The sequence below is a fragment of the Trichoplusia ni genome, chromosome 9 (genome assembly GCF_003590095.1).
Source record: "Trichoplusia ni isolate ovarian cell line Hi5 chromosome 9, tn1, whole genome shotgun sequence".
NCBI classification, from domain to species: domain Eukaryota; kingdom Metazoa; phylum Arthropoda; class Insecta; order Lepidoptera; family Noctuidae; genus Trichoplusia; species Trichoplusia ni.
Window position 1 is genome coordinate 8,922,625 of NC_039486.1, and position 15,960 is coordinate 8,938,584.

Consider the following 15,960-nt stretch of genomic DNA (forward strand, 5'->3'; position numbering starts at 1 on the left):
GTTTTAGTATCTACTTGGCCATAAGAGTTAAGGTTTGGAGCGTAACGACCAATCTTTCGGTGTTTGTTCGCAATTTGCGGTACTATGGGATAGATAAGAAACCTCCTTAGTATTGGCGTGTGTGTCTTGATCACTAAGTACAGACATTCTAAAGTTAACAGAATGCGAAATCGAGGATCTTATGTGTTCTATGGTATTGTAAAAAATGATTCATTCCTTTAATTAGTTATTTGTAATTAAAATACTCTAAATTCATAATGCATTAAATTGAAAATTCTACAAACACCAAAAGATTCTCAGATTAGATCGGTAGTTTAAGTGTCAGAAAAGTCACGTACAAAAACATAAAGAAATAATTCAGTTAACAAGAAAAACCGTGAACTGCGTAACAATAAGCAAAATCATTTAAACTATCAAAGCCAATATTTACAACCAACAAAGAGCAAAACTGAGCAAAAGTAACTTTGTGAAATTGTCTACACAACTCGGTAAACAAACTAAACAGTCAATGTGCGACATCTAGCGAATATTCTTAGTACTAAGGCCGAGTGCGAGAAGTTGTCAACGGAAATAACTTGAGCGCCTCACGCCAGGATGTGTGCGGTAGAACTTTAGTTAGCTAAACAAAGTCCTGGTATAAAGCGTGACGTCATAACTGGATCTCGTTTCAATTAGACTACGAACTTTCTATACCTTTAAACTTGCGTTGAAGGTAAATCAATGTTAAGATTCTAAAATGGTGGTGGGATAAAACTTTTCTATGTTTTGCATTAGTTATTGTTTGTTTTTAAACAATTACACCCAAAAAAAGGTTAGGTAAGGAACGGGCACATCAATAAAAAAGTAATATTAAACTGGTCCGTATCATTTTAAATGTTTTTATTACACAATTGGTAGATAAACCAAACATTCGGTTACCTAACTGATAAAACAGTCTTGACCTTATATCGCAGTGGTTACAATACGATTGTAACCTATTTTTCTACAAATTTAAATTATTGAATTCTTCTGTTTTTAATCAAATTTCACGCAAAGTAATAGACAATGATGAAAACGAAAGCCCTACATCTTACGACGCGCACGCGTGTCGAACGCGTCACAAGTTCCATGAAACCTAAAAATGAATGTAGTGTTAGTACATTGCGCAATGCACATTTAGATGTACACCTATAGAATCATTGAATCTACACGCCTGTTTCAAGTCATATTAAAATAGTTTGAACAAACTTGCTTCACTCGGCGTTCACCACGTTTATTCAAAATAGTCTTTAACAGGCTATTATAAACTCCAGAAAAATCAATTATTTTACCTATTGCCGACAAAAGGGACACAGTACGGCAAACAATACAATGGAAAACAATACAGTTCCACGGCGCACAGCATTGAGTTAAATAGGTGCTCTCCGCTTGACAGCCCTTAACAAAGTAATTAGATTGTGATCCAACAAACTATTAGCTTTGTAAAGCTTTTTATCGTAAACATCAATATTGCTAGTTGACAACACGTAATTAACGACAAAATGCATACATTATCCCTGACTCACACGTGCACCCGAACATTATTCGCTGAACTCACGCAAACGACCCCAATGAGTGCGTAGGTACCCGTGAAAAAAGTGCACGCTTTAGATTTATTAAAATTGCAAACACTAATCACACTCACGCAATCTTGAATTGGCAGTAGTACGTTAGCACAGCGCATGCGCCACACAGTTCACTAGTGACCAGTTTTAAATTTAGATTCGAGTCGCCGGAATTTCGCTGTCCTATTTCGACTCCGCAAACGACAGATTTTAACTGAATTCAAAGGTACAATTGTTATTGATGATCAGTAAGATTATTCGAGTCAGTGATTTATCCGCGACGGGCCCGTGTGATGTGAAGTGAAGAAGTACCGTGTGTATCCAGAGCACTGTGAAAAGCGTGGTTATGTGGACTTCTTGAAACTATATGAAGATGTTTGGGAGAACGATCTTAGTGTTATTGTTGTTGTGGAAACAAGGTAATTTAGTTAAGTGCGGTGATTACAGAGTACTGTGTACTTAGTCTGGTGTTGCGTGCCCGGTAGTACGTTACTACGATAGACGTAGCCATATGTATGCACATAGGTTAAGCTTGACAGTTCTAGTTCTGTGGAGATGAATGAGTCACGGTCAGTTGTAAAGCTAAAAGAGGCCGGTCCACGTGTGACATATCTGATCAAAGTAGAGTGATGATAGACTCATAAAGTTAATGAAGTTTTTGTCATTCAAGCGTATAAACTATGACTAAATCATTACTCCGCTTTTGAATAATAAAAATAGAGGTGAAACACTGCATTAATTATTAAATAAAACGAAACTTTTTGCTAACGTCTAGGTATAATGCATTCCTATTTTCCTAATTATAAAGTTAGCTGTGTCAATTTAAAACTTTAAACATGTTTGACATTTTGACGTTTGTTAGACACGCCGCCTAATCGGCTTCACTGATTTTGATGAGTTAAGTCATTGTTGGTTTAATAGAACAAGACTGAGAATTAATAAGTTAAATATAGCAACAATTTAAAAAAAATATCTCTAGTCAGTGTAATTTTTTGAAGCTTTTTTTTTTACCTAAAACTGAGTAGTAGTTTCTGTAATTCATTTTAGTTAAACACAGGAAAAAAAGTGAACGCAGCATGATATTTGCAATCGCATTCTTGAGGAAAATAGTCAATATGTTTACAATATCAATAAATTACCACAAAATTTCAGATTCAGTGAGGAGTGTTCGCTTAGTGGAACTCCGGGTGCCTACACATGAGCCGGAAGGCGGCATGGCCCTGCTGGGCTGCCAGTACGACATGGAGGGAGACACCCTGTACTCCGTCAAGTGGTACAAGGACGGCAGGGAGTTCTACCGCTTCGTGCCCAAGAATGAACCCCCTGTGTACTACTTTGAAACGCCAGGAGTTAATGTGGATGTAAGTAATAGTAAATGGTCATATAAAATTTTTGTTAATAATGTAATAAATAATATTATATATATTGTTCTTGATAAAGAGCGATCACTCTATCAGAAACAAAAAAACCTTAGTTAAAGGAATGAAGATGTAGAAATTAAAATGACCATTTTGAACGCAGATGCGCAGAAATCGCATAGCGTACATGAAAACCAACACAAAAAAATGATATGATTTCCATCATACCCATCGCTTATCCCCATCGCATTGATTTGATCCGCTCTTATTAATGCAATCGAGTGCCATACTAAGAACGGTTTAAAACAAAATATTGTAAAACAATACGGACGGGACAAAATGCCAACTAGTAACTAAAACAAAACTATTTCCCCATTTATGTGACTACGCGAACATAATTTCCCTTTCATTAAACGATTTGGTTATAGGAAGAACTTAAGTCAATTATACAATTACAGTTTATTGAGCTGTTCGGTATACCGTATACATGACAAATTACTGCTGCGGGCCATACTTACGCGGGTAGTGTTTGCATCAAACAACGAGCGAGGAATGTTTACTAAAACAACGTAAGGTTAATCGGTGAAAGATGCTCAAAGACACCTTCCTACATAGTTTAATAGAAAATGGTAAATGGTAATGTTATTCTATGAATAATGCAAACAATGTTTAGGAGAGACACTAGATTTATGTAATAAATACCAAATAATGTTAGGTAGTAACAGCGTCTATGAAAGGAAATATTATTGCACGTAATTTGTTACATTGTAACTAATTCTCGCCTCAAGACTTTCCCATCACGGTGTTCAAGATGCAAAGACATAGAAATATGATTGACGTTTAGTTACTGCAACGGAGTGAACCTAAGTTTTGTTAGGAGGGATACTAGTATGTGTAGATATAAGGATGCGACCCAACTTAAATGTATTTGAGGAAAAATCACTCAAATGCCTAATTACCTCGCTTTGGTCAGCACAGCTCTAGTGGAAACTAAATTAATGCGCAAACAAAACAAGCGAGGAATGTGCTTTGCGAGATTTGCCAAATATAAATAATTACTACTGTACTACGAGCCTGTGAAAAATAATGTGCATTTACACTACCATGCTTTGGTGGACCCCCTCCCCTCACATTTTTTAGCACAACTTAACATCCTCGTACAACTGATTTTCCTCGTACAGCTTTGACTACGCCCTAGACTACATATGAGTTTTTAAAAACGACTCTACAATATATGAGTATGACAGTCACGGGACAAAGTCAAACACAGCTGAAACTATAAAAGAAAGACCAGCCGTTACTAACGCTTCTCATAATTTTACTACTTTTGCGTCATCTTTCCGTAGCGTCGGGTAATACAATTGATATAAATATTCCCAGTGTCAGCGATTGCGTAGAAATTGGGTTATTATAAAAACAATAACATATGGTTACGGTTTAGTAATGTGACATCAGAAGTCTGGACGTCTAATTATACTTTTGTTCGACTCGAATATTAAAAAATCATATTATTTTGTTTGCAAACAATTTCATCAGATTTGAATAACTGCTGAAAAACTGCTAAGCCTAGGCCATTCTTTGTCTTTGCATTTTCCTCTGCGTAATTGTTTTTATCGTCTGCCCATTTCGGCCATTTCCAAGAGTGTCAAAATAAAATTTAACTGTAAAATTGTCGACATGGACAAATGTATCTATTACTTTGAAGCAACTATTCTGTGTATCGCCAATCCTTAAAAGGACTTTTAGCTTTTTATGCTCATAGGAAACCTGTCATATATGTTTCGTGAAAAACATAAATTGCTTGTAAGCAAAAATTACTTTAAAAGCGATTAGATTAGAGTAGAATATTCTTAATTGTACACCATGGAATTATAGCAGTGACTCTCAGTGATACATACAATGTTAGGGTACAAAGGCGATCTTATCGCTAAAAGCGATATCTTCCAGACAACCTTTGGATGGACAGGAAAATTATCAGTATATACAGAGGTAGATGGTGCACTATTGTTAAAAACATGCAAACGTATACATAAACTTACATAACACAGAAATAAGAAATAAAATGAATACAATAATAAGATGATCAGTGTTTGAGACGGCTACGGTTTAATGACTTATTCGACTTTTGAAATGAGTTCATCACCATCTGTCAAATTACGATTACTTTTTTTATTATTTCATGGCATCAAATGCATGTTGTTCGGGTTAGTTGATCATTATTCACAACGACGATAATGCTGGTCGTAATATGATGTTATTAACGAACAAGGGAATGCGGATACGCGGAAATTATGGTCAGAGCATGGAACCTAATTCGTACTGGAATATTCGTACATTTCGCACATACATGATGAATTTTCCCTTATTTAGTAAATTGAGTGGGCATTAAAACCTGAAAATTGATAATGCGTTTATGATGCAAACTTAGGTTACGTACAAAATTTCCTATCCAATTAATGTTATTTCAGTAGCTTTGATTTTCTACACTTAATCTTATTTCTTTCTCATAGTACTTATAAATTTATTATACGTACATACATATATCCATCTGCTAAATAATTGGAGTTGGAGTTTGTTTTTATTTGCATTTTTGTAACAAAAATGGGCACATAATACATCATCATGTATCTAGTTACTTACCTGTTAAGGTACCAATTCTTCTTATCCATGTTTTCTGCAGGTAGCCAGGTCGTCGAACACAGTGGTGGCACTTATGAACCTGACGCAGGAATCGGCTGGCCACTACCGATGCGAAGTGTCCGGGGAAGCACCGCACTTCACCACCGTTTTCAGGCAAAAATATATTAACATACATTGTGAGTCTAATCACCACATTAATTAACGTACATATTTTCCAGGTTCTGACATTGACTTAACGACCTTTGCTAATATGTAATTTTAAATTAAAAAGTCGATAACGGTAATAAAACATTCAATTAATTATTCAACACATCTACTGCTTTTAATAAGTAAAGAAGCAATAATCGATTTAGTTATGGATTTTGCCAGCTACATATTATACACAATACTATTCTGGGCTGCTTTTTCATTTATTGACTCAGATAATGTTTACTGCATAAAATAACCTACAAAAACCCAACTAATTTTGTTATTGTTTGCCAGTACTTCCAAAAGGCGGGCCCCGCGTAATGGGACTCCGTGAACATTACAGACTTGATGAAACAGTCCTCGCCAACTGTTCGCTGCCTCCGTCCAGACCGAAGGCTCATCTGAAATGGCTCGTGAACGACAGGCCAGCACCGTCAGAGTACGTGCTGGGCCCCTGGTACCGGGTGTCCACAGACAGACCTGATGCCGCTGAAACTATACTACAGCTGAGCTTCTACGCGACAACAGCTGATTTTGTTAATGGAGCTGTGAAACTAAAAGTAAGTAACTTTGACCGTTAACAGTCAATACGGGCTTTATTAGTTGGAATAAAAGAAACCTTGGCATTCAGATAATGATATCTACGGCAGCGCATACTAGAGAGGATTAACAACAAATGCTAATAACTTTTAAATTTTTGGAATTCGAATTGTGGTGCAATACAATATACAATTTCCAGTCATTCAATTTAAAATTTCTCAGTACGTTACAGTGTAAGCTTAATATTTCCGGGCGAATTAAAATCGTACAAATACGAGTATTTTATCCATTATGTGTCGCTGGCCGCCGAAATATACTCATTATCTTTTATTACCGGACAGATATAACCTCGTACGATCGCCGTTGAGGGTCAGAGTGTCAATTCTCCCTCAGAAATTATATACAGCGTATTTTAGTTGGTGTAATAATCAAACATTAACAATTCAATACTTACGAAATAATTTGAGATCATCTCTCCTCCACTTTATAAAAATGTACCGTCTTTAAAATTCAACTAATCTAATAAACATTCTGAAGCATCCACACGTTAAATCTACAATTTACTGCTCTTATAAAATATTGTCGAATTTCTAGTGCCAAGCGACGATAGCGCCGCTCTACCAACGAGAAACAGAATCTACCCACTACATCGCCTTCCCTTTTACCATCACAGAACCACCAGATGCAGAGGAAATCAAAGGTATGACGTTACCACTAGCCCCTAGACAAACTTTAACATAAAAATTATGTTTAGAAGATTTATTGTAATAAATATTAGCTTCAGCTTGACAGGATGAGACACTTAACGACACAAGAATTCTAATAAATCTTTTACTTTATCAAAAGATTACCCCAAAATTGTATTATTTTTTACGGGGTTCCAAAAACGTGACCCAGGGCTTGATGCTACAATCACACTCATATTGCGTTCAGTTGCAAACCTTTGATCCTTTCGATACAGATACAGATACATTCATGATGATAATGATGATAATGACAACACTTTAATTTTTGGCGTGAAATAAAAATATTCTATAGTGTTATAATGAAAAAAAACAAAAGTTGTCGTCAAGCCGTCAAGATAACACCTAATTGCTATTTTTGTGTCAATTTTCAGATCATGCTGCATCGGTCCAGGATTCTTTAGCAGCTTTATTAATACCAATTATTTTTTTAATATTAGTGTAAACTTCGTGATATTGTATTTAAACATAGGTGGTCAAGAATTTGCACAAAAATGTTTAAATATATTGGTCCAACAAATCTTTCACGGTTCATATTTCAAGTGTTTTGTGGCGAAACGTGGCGAATACAGTGTAGAGCATTTTAGATACGGTTAAACAATTCTTTAGAAGTTCACAAACTTGAACATCAAGAAATGTACGTACGTGTAGTTCAGTTGTACATATGTAAGCAACTAACTAGGGAAGTTGGTCCTGCACCCAAGCAAAGCGACGCAATCTTGAATAGTGTGTCGTTTGGGAACGTAACAATTATACTGCTTTCCAGTACATTCGGCGGAGAATCGCTCTGTACACGCTCGTCGAGAGCCGGCCCAGAAGCTGGCGGAGACGTCACAGTTAGAGTTACTACGGGTAATTAGTTAGAATTGTTCAAAAGCCATGCGGTTCCATCATTTTCATGTCAGACATTACATTAGCTTTTAACAATTGAGCTAGGAAAGCGACTGTACAAAATTACATTGATTTAAAATTCTGAAAGTTTATTTGAAAATTAAAACAGGTTACATTTGTTATTACTCAATGCAGTCTAGTGATAAATGCTGCTAAGAAACCTAAGTATTACAAAAGCGTAACAAGTAAAAACTTATTTCATTTGTCCATAATTAACATTTTTGTGCAAACAATTTTTTTATTATCGTAAGCCCGTGAACGAGTTGTACCTATTATAGAAAAAAAAATGTATCTTTTACCCAAAGTTGTAAGTTATTTTTTGATGTAGATTTAAAAACATACTTATAAATTAACATGAATATTGCGTATAAAAAATAGGCATTATCACAGCTAAAAACGGTGTTTGGGAGTATCTTTTACGATCATTCAGTGAGGTTGTAATAGCATTATAATAAATAATAAGAACTTTTATTCTTGTAAACATAAGTTAATAACTATAATTCAGAAGTGTGCGAAAAAACTACAGGTCAAAAGAATTTTAAGACTTTGTAACCGATATAAAAAAAAAATAGACAGTCGGAATATTATACAATTGTAATGTTAAGTAACACAATATCTTTAAGTATATTATTTTACTCTACCCCGACTCTTGAACTCGCACACATAGTTCCCATTTTATTTCTACATTGTTATTTTCGTGATATTTTGATGCATTCGAATGTAATAAATATATTGTTTTCTATGCATTTACACGTTTATGTTTTCTTTAATTTAGCGTGAATGTGGTTCCGTACTAATTAGAAAGGTTGTGATAGTGCTATGCCTGCTTTGCATGTATACCAATTATACTTATTATAAATAAATAAATTTAAAGAGTTAAAATATACAAATGGTTTCTTTTTACATAATTTATTTACAATGCTATAAAATTAATTTAGGTTTGTAAGTTTTGTAAAACTCACTGAAGCGTTTCGTTAATTTCATTAAGTAGCCGTATTCGTTGTCATCTTCGTCAATAGCCAGAGCCCCGCGGACCGTTTGGCCCACCGCTGGGGTAGCCTTCGTCGCCACCGTTGCCTCCATTCTGAGAGCCGGGCCGCCCTCTTCCTCCGTTCTGACCTCTACCGCCTTGAGAACCGTTGGGCCCTCCGCTCGGGTATCCACCGCCGTTCCCGTTACCACCGTTTCCATCAGAGTATCCTCCATTGCCTCCTGGACCCCCGCTGGGATAGCCTCCATTACCGCCATTACCTCCATTGCCTCCTCTAGGACCGCCATTAGAATAACCACCATTACCCTGAGGGCCTCCACTTGGGTAACCATTAGAACCACCATTTAAATCTTCGGCTCCTGATCCTGGCTGTCCGCCTTGTCCGGGACCGCGAGACCCTTGACCATTTCTGCCACCAGGCCTACCGCTCGGATATCCCATAAATCCTTGGCCACCAGCATCTCCTTGACCGGAACCGCCCGGGGCTTGGTAACGTTGTGGCCCTGACTGGTCTTGGTCGCCGCCTGGATATCCACTGTCACCACCAGGGAAGTTACCACCTGGACCGCCTTGAGGATAGCCTTGGCTGCCACCGCCTTGTGAACCGCCATTACCTGTATAGCGTTTTTTTGTAAATTACAAATACTATTTGCTTAAGAAATATATATGTTGGACAATTTAATTAAAGTTTTAAATTAGTTTAACTTTTTTGTTGCTGTTAATATAATATTAAAAAATTAAGACATCATTACCACGGCCAAAACCTGATCCCGAACCACCATTAGCGCCACCTGATCGAGAGAAGTATGAATGTATATTATAAACAGATCACTAATTAAACACAAAATCGAAACAGCAAGTAAACTCCAATCACAAACAGCTTTGTTTAGTAAATACGTGGATTAATTCCAATCTGTTTTAGGTATGTTGGAAACTGCTGACACGATGCAACCGCCACTTTCCCGATAGAAGCACGGTTTAACTACAAATAACGACAGATTATATACATTTTGTAGTTTACTTTACACCGAATTCGGCTAATTCGATAATTATTTAATTCCCGGTAAAATTGTGGGATACAGTGAGTATTAAAGTGCTCATGGATTAGAATTTCTTTCAGTCAATTTTTCTTGAATCAAAAAAATATTAAGTTTCTTTCTTTCTTTTGTTCAAACAAGGAACCATCTCTTATACCCTATATTCAGCAGTACCATGCTACTGAGTGATTGTATGTGCTGTTTAAGTCAGGTGTAACCTAAAAGCTGTGTTGAGGTGTGAATGAACCAACCCTCGTATCGTATCTGGGGCATGTATCCCTGCAGGCCCGCTTCGTACTCGACAACCTGACGCCTGCCATCGGGCAGCACTACGTTATACTCCCCAGTGGCCAGGTCGCCATCGCGCTTCTCAGAATGACCAAATTTAGTACCTGTCTGCGAGTCGTCCACGTCATAACTAAACTCGTATTTTGCTGGCTCCTGAAACAATAATACTTCAAACATAATACTTGTATGCCACTGAAATACCCTATTGTTATATATACTAGGATTTCCGTGTATAAATTCTAAGCAAACTACGTTCAATCAACCATATCAGTATCAACTCTCTGTTCCAACACTGAAATGTTCGGGCTTGATGTCTAATATCAATTGTTGTGTATTGTGTGAATGAAACATCATGAACTAAGGTTTGATTCATTAGAAAGTGAAAGTTCTACCGATAAACTATAACTATAAGAATTCAATACCTTTATAAGTCTTTATAAATGTACCTCTATACCCGTAGCTTAGTTTCAGACAAACATTTGTCCCTGTACTACTAATACTTTTCTTTAGTTTACCTAAAACTGATTAAACATTAAAATGTTTTTTTCTGGGAAGTTGTAGTTACAATATTCGTACACATTTTTTTCTGATGTTATTAGAGTAATAAAAGTAAAAAACAATCTGTGCAATTCTTACATTAGACTCTCCATCGTCATAGCTAGGTCCACGGCCATTGCCTCTTCCACCAGAACCACCACTAGATCCGCCGCCAAAGCCAGGAGCTCCATAAGATGATGACGGTTGACCACCAGGACCACCAAATCCACCTTGAGATTGACCAGGTCCTTGAGAACCGGCACCAGGTGCCAAGTAGCTGGAGTCAGGTGATTGGGAACCTAGCCGCTGGTTGGCTGATTGACCATCAGGTGAAAACCCACCTGAGGGTGGCGGGCCATACGAACTGTCCGGTGTTTGACCGAACCCGGAACCTGCTCCGTTAAAGCCACCTCCCTGACTCGGTGGGCCGTATGAGGATTGGGGTCTGCCTCTACCACCAGGCCCGCCCCGTCCACTCGACCCGCCTGGTCCTCTTCCGTTAGGTCCCTGACCGATGCCCTGACCCGGTGCACCGTATTGTGAGCTGGGTGTGTTGCCTCGCCCTTGATTGAATCCGCCTTGACCTTGTGACGGAGACCCAAAGCCTTGAGAACCTTGTCCATTGCCCCTTGATGAAGGTGGACCATACTGTGTGTCAACTGACGGGCCGGTCTGGCCGTTTGAGTAGGAGTCCTGAGGCCCTCCTCCGGGCTGGGAGCCCCCTGACGAGCCACCACTACTTCCAGGCGGTCCATACTGCGAGGACGGTCGGCCACCGGATCCAGACGGTGGGAGGTAGCTGTTTACTGGAGGTTCGCATCTACTCGTCGGCCACGCAAGTGCGCACAGTAATATAACGTACTGAAAAATATAACAAAAAGGGGTTGTATTTTACCTAGGTTTTTAGATCATAAGCCCTTATGGACTATCAGACGACTGAAAATCTTTTCTAAAATAAATATAGCTAACTATCTTAAAAAAATGTTTTAAGGTTCTTTTCACTTGCAATAGAGGGAAATATTTTTAAAAAATACGATACTTTTTTTATTTTCACTCAATACTACCAAATAATTTAATTCACACAAACATTTTATTTACATTCAAAAATATATAGCCATGTCATGAAATCCAAACAAAACAAACACAAGACTTACTAAAATCATCACGGAAGAGCTTTCATGAAACTTTAAAGTAAACTAAGCTCTGAAGATGTGTTACTGTACAAAGTTTTAGCTTTTGAATACATCAAATTTGAATAGTCGGTGTTTATATAGGAAAGTTGGAACCGGTGAGCGTGATACCGATACGATGCAAGAGCGCACGCGTGAGTTTACGTCTAGTTTCGTGCATCTGCCGCGCGGCGCCCGCGACGCGTCACCCGTGGGACTCCCGGCGGCGCGGGCGCATGCAACGAGAAATAATGACACCGTTACGTGACGAACACATACAATTAATATCGGCAAAATGCCGTCATTTATTTTAAATAAATGTTCTTCTGTAAGTGTAGCTGTCAGAGCAGTATTTATACCTCAACGTGTGATATTCAACATTATTGTAATTCATTGGTCACGATGTAGATTTGTTTATAAAATCGCCGAAGATAAATAACTAAGATCGGGAGGATATAGATTGATTTGTTCGGTAATTTTAAACTTAGTACTTTGTCAATGTTAAGTTAACAATAATGTTTAAGCGTCTTTACATGCATTTTTAGATCGCGATCACTTCTAAAGAATCAAAATAAGTATTATGATAAAATTCTCGTACGTGATAGTAGGTACCTACCTACCTTGTGATATAAAAATATGTATATTATAAAAAAAAACTATGAATCTCGGTTAACCGACTACCTATATGTGCAAAGGTCTAGTAGAAAACATCAGAGGTTGTCGTATAAACAACGTATAGACATATATTATTATGTACAGGAAACACCATGCTTGATTGTAATTAATTGGCACGCAATGTTTTGTGTGCTAACATAATTCCATGGTAACATCAGTTCTATAATATAAATCAATATCGCGAATTAGTAAAATCAACGCATTGTTTGACATCTGTACTTTAGACATCGATAGAGTTATATCGTTCAACTTCCATTTATAAAGCAGGTACTTGTCCAAATGCCGCATGAAAATGTTTTTGAAACTAATTATCTTAATCTAAATCTATCGTAATAAAATATTAAACTCGAAGATAAACTAAGATAGCGCAGGGCAGACGAGTTCAATCAAATCTATTCCAAAGGTCCTCACTCCAATATGTCATTAATTAAAGAGTGATCTGTTGACTAAAAGCTTTCGCAATAAAATCGTGAGTTAACATATAGGATACGAGTATGGCGTATAAGTACGTAGAGAATAATTCTTTAAGACTAGTTTAAAGGCAGTGATGAAAACTATAATAATGTCTCTAGGATGTAGAGAGGACGCGATAAATTTTTGCTAAACGAAGGTCACAGGAGCGGGGACAGAGCTCACATGTACCAGAAAGCTTCAAGCTTGTTGCCATACATGGATATAAAGTAAAATTGAGTAAGGTAACATTACTAGGATGTTCAACAATTTATTACGATTCAGATAGCGTTGGATACTCTTTACTGTTAAAATAACCGCAAAATCAAAATCAAAATTCATTTATTCAAATTACGTCTAGGCTACTAAGTAGCACTTTTGAAGGTCAGGTTGCACCTAGAAGAAATCCTCTCATTGTTTTTTTTTTATTGTTTTATTTTATTTATTTATTAGATTCACATTATAATACATACTTACACAAAACAGATTATAGACAAGTGTATCAAATAATTAAAGGCGAATTGTAATAACTGATTATACTTTTTCATTGTAATTCGCAAATCCACACCTGAACCCATAGAGAGATATACAAATGGATTTTAAAACCTATATTTTGGTGTCAATTAAAAGTATTATAGCTATTGCACTAAAAATAACACATTAAACTTCACATACTTCGGTAAGTACAAGAATATCCTGCTGACTAGACTACATGTATTAAAGCTAACATGTACAAAAATATTTCCAACAGGGAAATATAAAAATACACTTCGATTAATTTTATAAACAGTAATAAAAGAACCTAACACCACTTTAAAACAGTTTATTTTTATTTTAACAATTTAATTGCGTGCGTTTACAGTTTTAACAAGGATTTAATTAGATCTGATTTTAACCTTACTTTAACGATATCATTACGTGGATTCTTTGAATACAACTTAATAGCTGAAGCGCTACGACCCTATCTTAAGAGGTTTTTGCTCTTTGAATGTATTTATTTATTTAATAATCTATGTACTTATAACAAAAAAGGAAAAAAACGCAACATAAATAAGACGACATGGATGGTCGAATTGTTGTGTGCAACAGGAGAAACCCAATGTACGCGACGTGTCGTGGGTTCGATCCCTGTGTAAAACAAGCATTTCTTTGACTGAGTCTGAGTGTCTTTGTGCATGTGATTGTTAACATCCCGCGTCAAAAGGATTTTTTTCAATTTTTCGATGACAAATCAATTAATCGGTGCACAATATTAATAAAATATAGATATAGGATTCAAAGGATCATAGCCATGATTTTTGTTCTAAAAACGAATGGAGCTCATTATTTAGCAACATGACACACCAAGTTCATTTCTTCTGTGAACTTTTAAAACGCTTTTTAAAACCATCTTGTTTTCGTCAAGTCTTTGACAGTGATTGCAGGCGCTGTTGAAACGAAACCCTAAATTCTAGGCAAAGTCGGGCGCTTTGGTGATTATTGCTAATAAATACGGTTGTTTATAAATGGAACATTGTATCCGTGATGTCGGGCCGTGCACTGATCTGTGTCATCCTCGCTAGTTAGCGAGTCGTGAGTGTGAGCGTTGCAACAGAGCCGAGTCGCCCCTCACTGCTGCGACGCGTTGATAACTTACTGCGAAACCTATACGCCTATAATGAGGCTTATGAGTTCACGATTTTTGGAGCCGTTATTATTGTGTCGAGCACCTCATAACACTATATTTATACCCATTATAGAGCCTTCATTACTCTCGTCCGTATTTAAATAAAGCTGTGAACCCCTTTAAAGAATCAAAATAGGTTTAGTGTTTTCATTTTTTCAGAAATTACAAAGGACATCTCTTACAGCCAAATAAGAAGGGTATATTTCTAGAATTTAAAACCATATAAATTTTATAGAAATAATGAAGTCATATTTGGGAATATTAACTTAGATCTCCTTCAGTGCTAACGTTTGAAAAATTGGGTGGTCAGGTAGATATTGTTAGTGGGTAGTTCCATTATCGAGTAAAATGATTTTCTCTCTTTCATAAGTAAGTAGACTTTTTTAGTTTCATACTTATTATGCGTAGAAAACGTTAATCTCTATTTTTTTAAATTAATTCGTTAAAGAGCTTTCAATAAACTGTAAAATGATTCAATCATTATAAATCAGTCAATGTAAAACTGATTCAGAAACTGCACGTCGCCGCGTCGCTGGGATATCTGGCGTAGCATGTTATTTAAAACCTAATAAAGACACTATAATAGGCTCGGCTTTAGAAGGCAAACAAAACAGATCCGACAAACATGCGCCATATTAGTTTAACGAAATAACAAGAGCTGCCTTCGGCCATTGCCTAATAAACTCCCTAATACGCTTCGTGCGTTACTAGTAGACTTACCGAGAATCGATGGTCCTCATTGTTCATCATTATCAGCTATTCGTAATGCATAAATCCTCCGTCGTTATACCCGACTCTGGTACAATTGTGTTGCACTCTGTGTCAATACTCGAAAGTGGGTCAGCGAGACAGATTGATGACGTATGCTGGCACATCGCTCGTACCCGTCGACCCTTTGTCAATTGTATGTACGTACGGCCCAACTCTATGTACACTTTAATAAATTGAATAGGGTATAGCTTCAGGGCGTCTTACGTAGCGACTTTTCAATTAATTTGGAGGGGTTTACTATAAATAAATAGCTTTACTTCTATTTACTTCTACTCTGCTGGTCTGTTGCGGATTAAGAGGCAAAAAGCTTAGTCATCAAGTAGCATTACTTAGAAAACATTACGAAATGAATTCATCTTGTGGGTATGACAGTTGTTCACACGTTTTTGGGTACCAAGTAAATGGAAACATGTAAAACTGAAAACTTTAAGA

General features: G+C 36.8%; 2 protein-coding genes across 2 annotated transcripts; one reads left to right on the plus strand and one right to left on the minus strand.

The window, feature by feature from the left end:
• The first annotated feature begins 1,241 nt into the window (after positions 1-1,241).
• Positions 1,242-8,828, plus strand: LOC113497331. The gene is made up of 6 exons (XM_026876841.1): positions 1,242-2,002; positions 2,736-2,944; positions 5,622-5,757; positions 6,065-6,330; positions 6,905-7,010; positions 7,428-8,828. The coding sequence occupies exons 1-6, from the start codon at positions 1,951-1,953 to the stop codon at positions 7,496-7,498; spliced, it is 840 nt and encodes a 279-aa protein (XP_026732642.1). The 5' UTR covers positions 1,242-1,950; the 3' UTR covers positions 7,499-8,828.
• Positions 8,829-8,837: 9 nt separating this feature from the next.
• LOC113497329 (pro-resilin) lies at positions 8,838-15,741 on the minus strand. Its single transcript, XM_026876839.1, has 5 exons — positions 15,478-15,741; positions 10,897-11,658; positions 10,224-10,413; positions 9,688-9,726; positions 8,838-9,549 (listed from the first exon to the last, which is right to left on the minus strand). Exons 1-5 carry the CDS (start codon positions 15,505-15,507, stop codon positions 8,957-8,959), a joined length of 1,614 nt encoding a protein of 537 aa, XP_026732640.1. The 5' UTR covers positions 15,508-15,741; the 3' UTR covers positions 8,838-8,956.
• Positions 15,742-15,960: the final 219 nt, after the last annotated feature.

What these genes read in the sequence shown, in the direction of transcription:
- LOC113497331 (XM_026876841.1), top strand. Translation starts at nt 1,951, where the DNA reads ATGAAGATGTTTGGGAGAACGATCTTAGTGTTATTGTTGTTGTGGAAA. An exon ending in ATTGTTGTTGTGGAAACAAG is followed by an intron (nt 2,003 to 2,735) that starts GTAATTTAGTTA and finishes ACAAAATTTCAG; the next exon opens with ATTCAGTGAGGAGTGTTCGC. An exon ending in AAAATATATTAACATACATT is followed by an intron (nt 5,758 to 6,064) that starts GTGAGTCTAATC and finishes ATTGTTTGCCAG; the next exon opens with TACTTCCAAAAGGCGGGCCC.
- LOC113497329 (XM_026876839.1), bottom strand. Translation starts at nt 15,507, where the DNA reads ATGATGAACAATGAGGACCATCGATTCTCG. An exon ending in ATGAGGACCATCGATTCTCG is followed by an intron (nt 11,659 to 15,477) that starts GTAAGTCTACTA and finishes TATATTTTTCAG; the next exon opens with TACGTTATATTACTGTGCGC. An exon ending in GCCCCAGATACGATACGAGG is followed by an intron (nt 9,727 to 10,223) that starts GTTGGTTCATTC and finishes TCTCTCGATCAG; the next exon opens with GTGGCGCTAATGGTGGTTCG.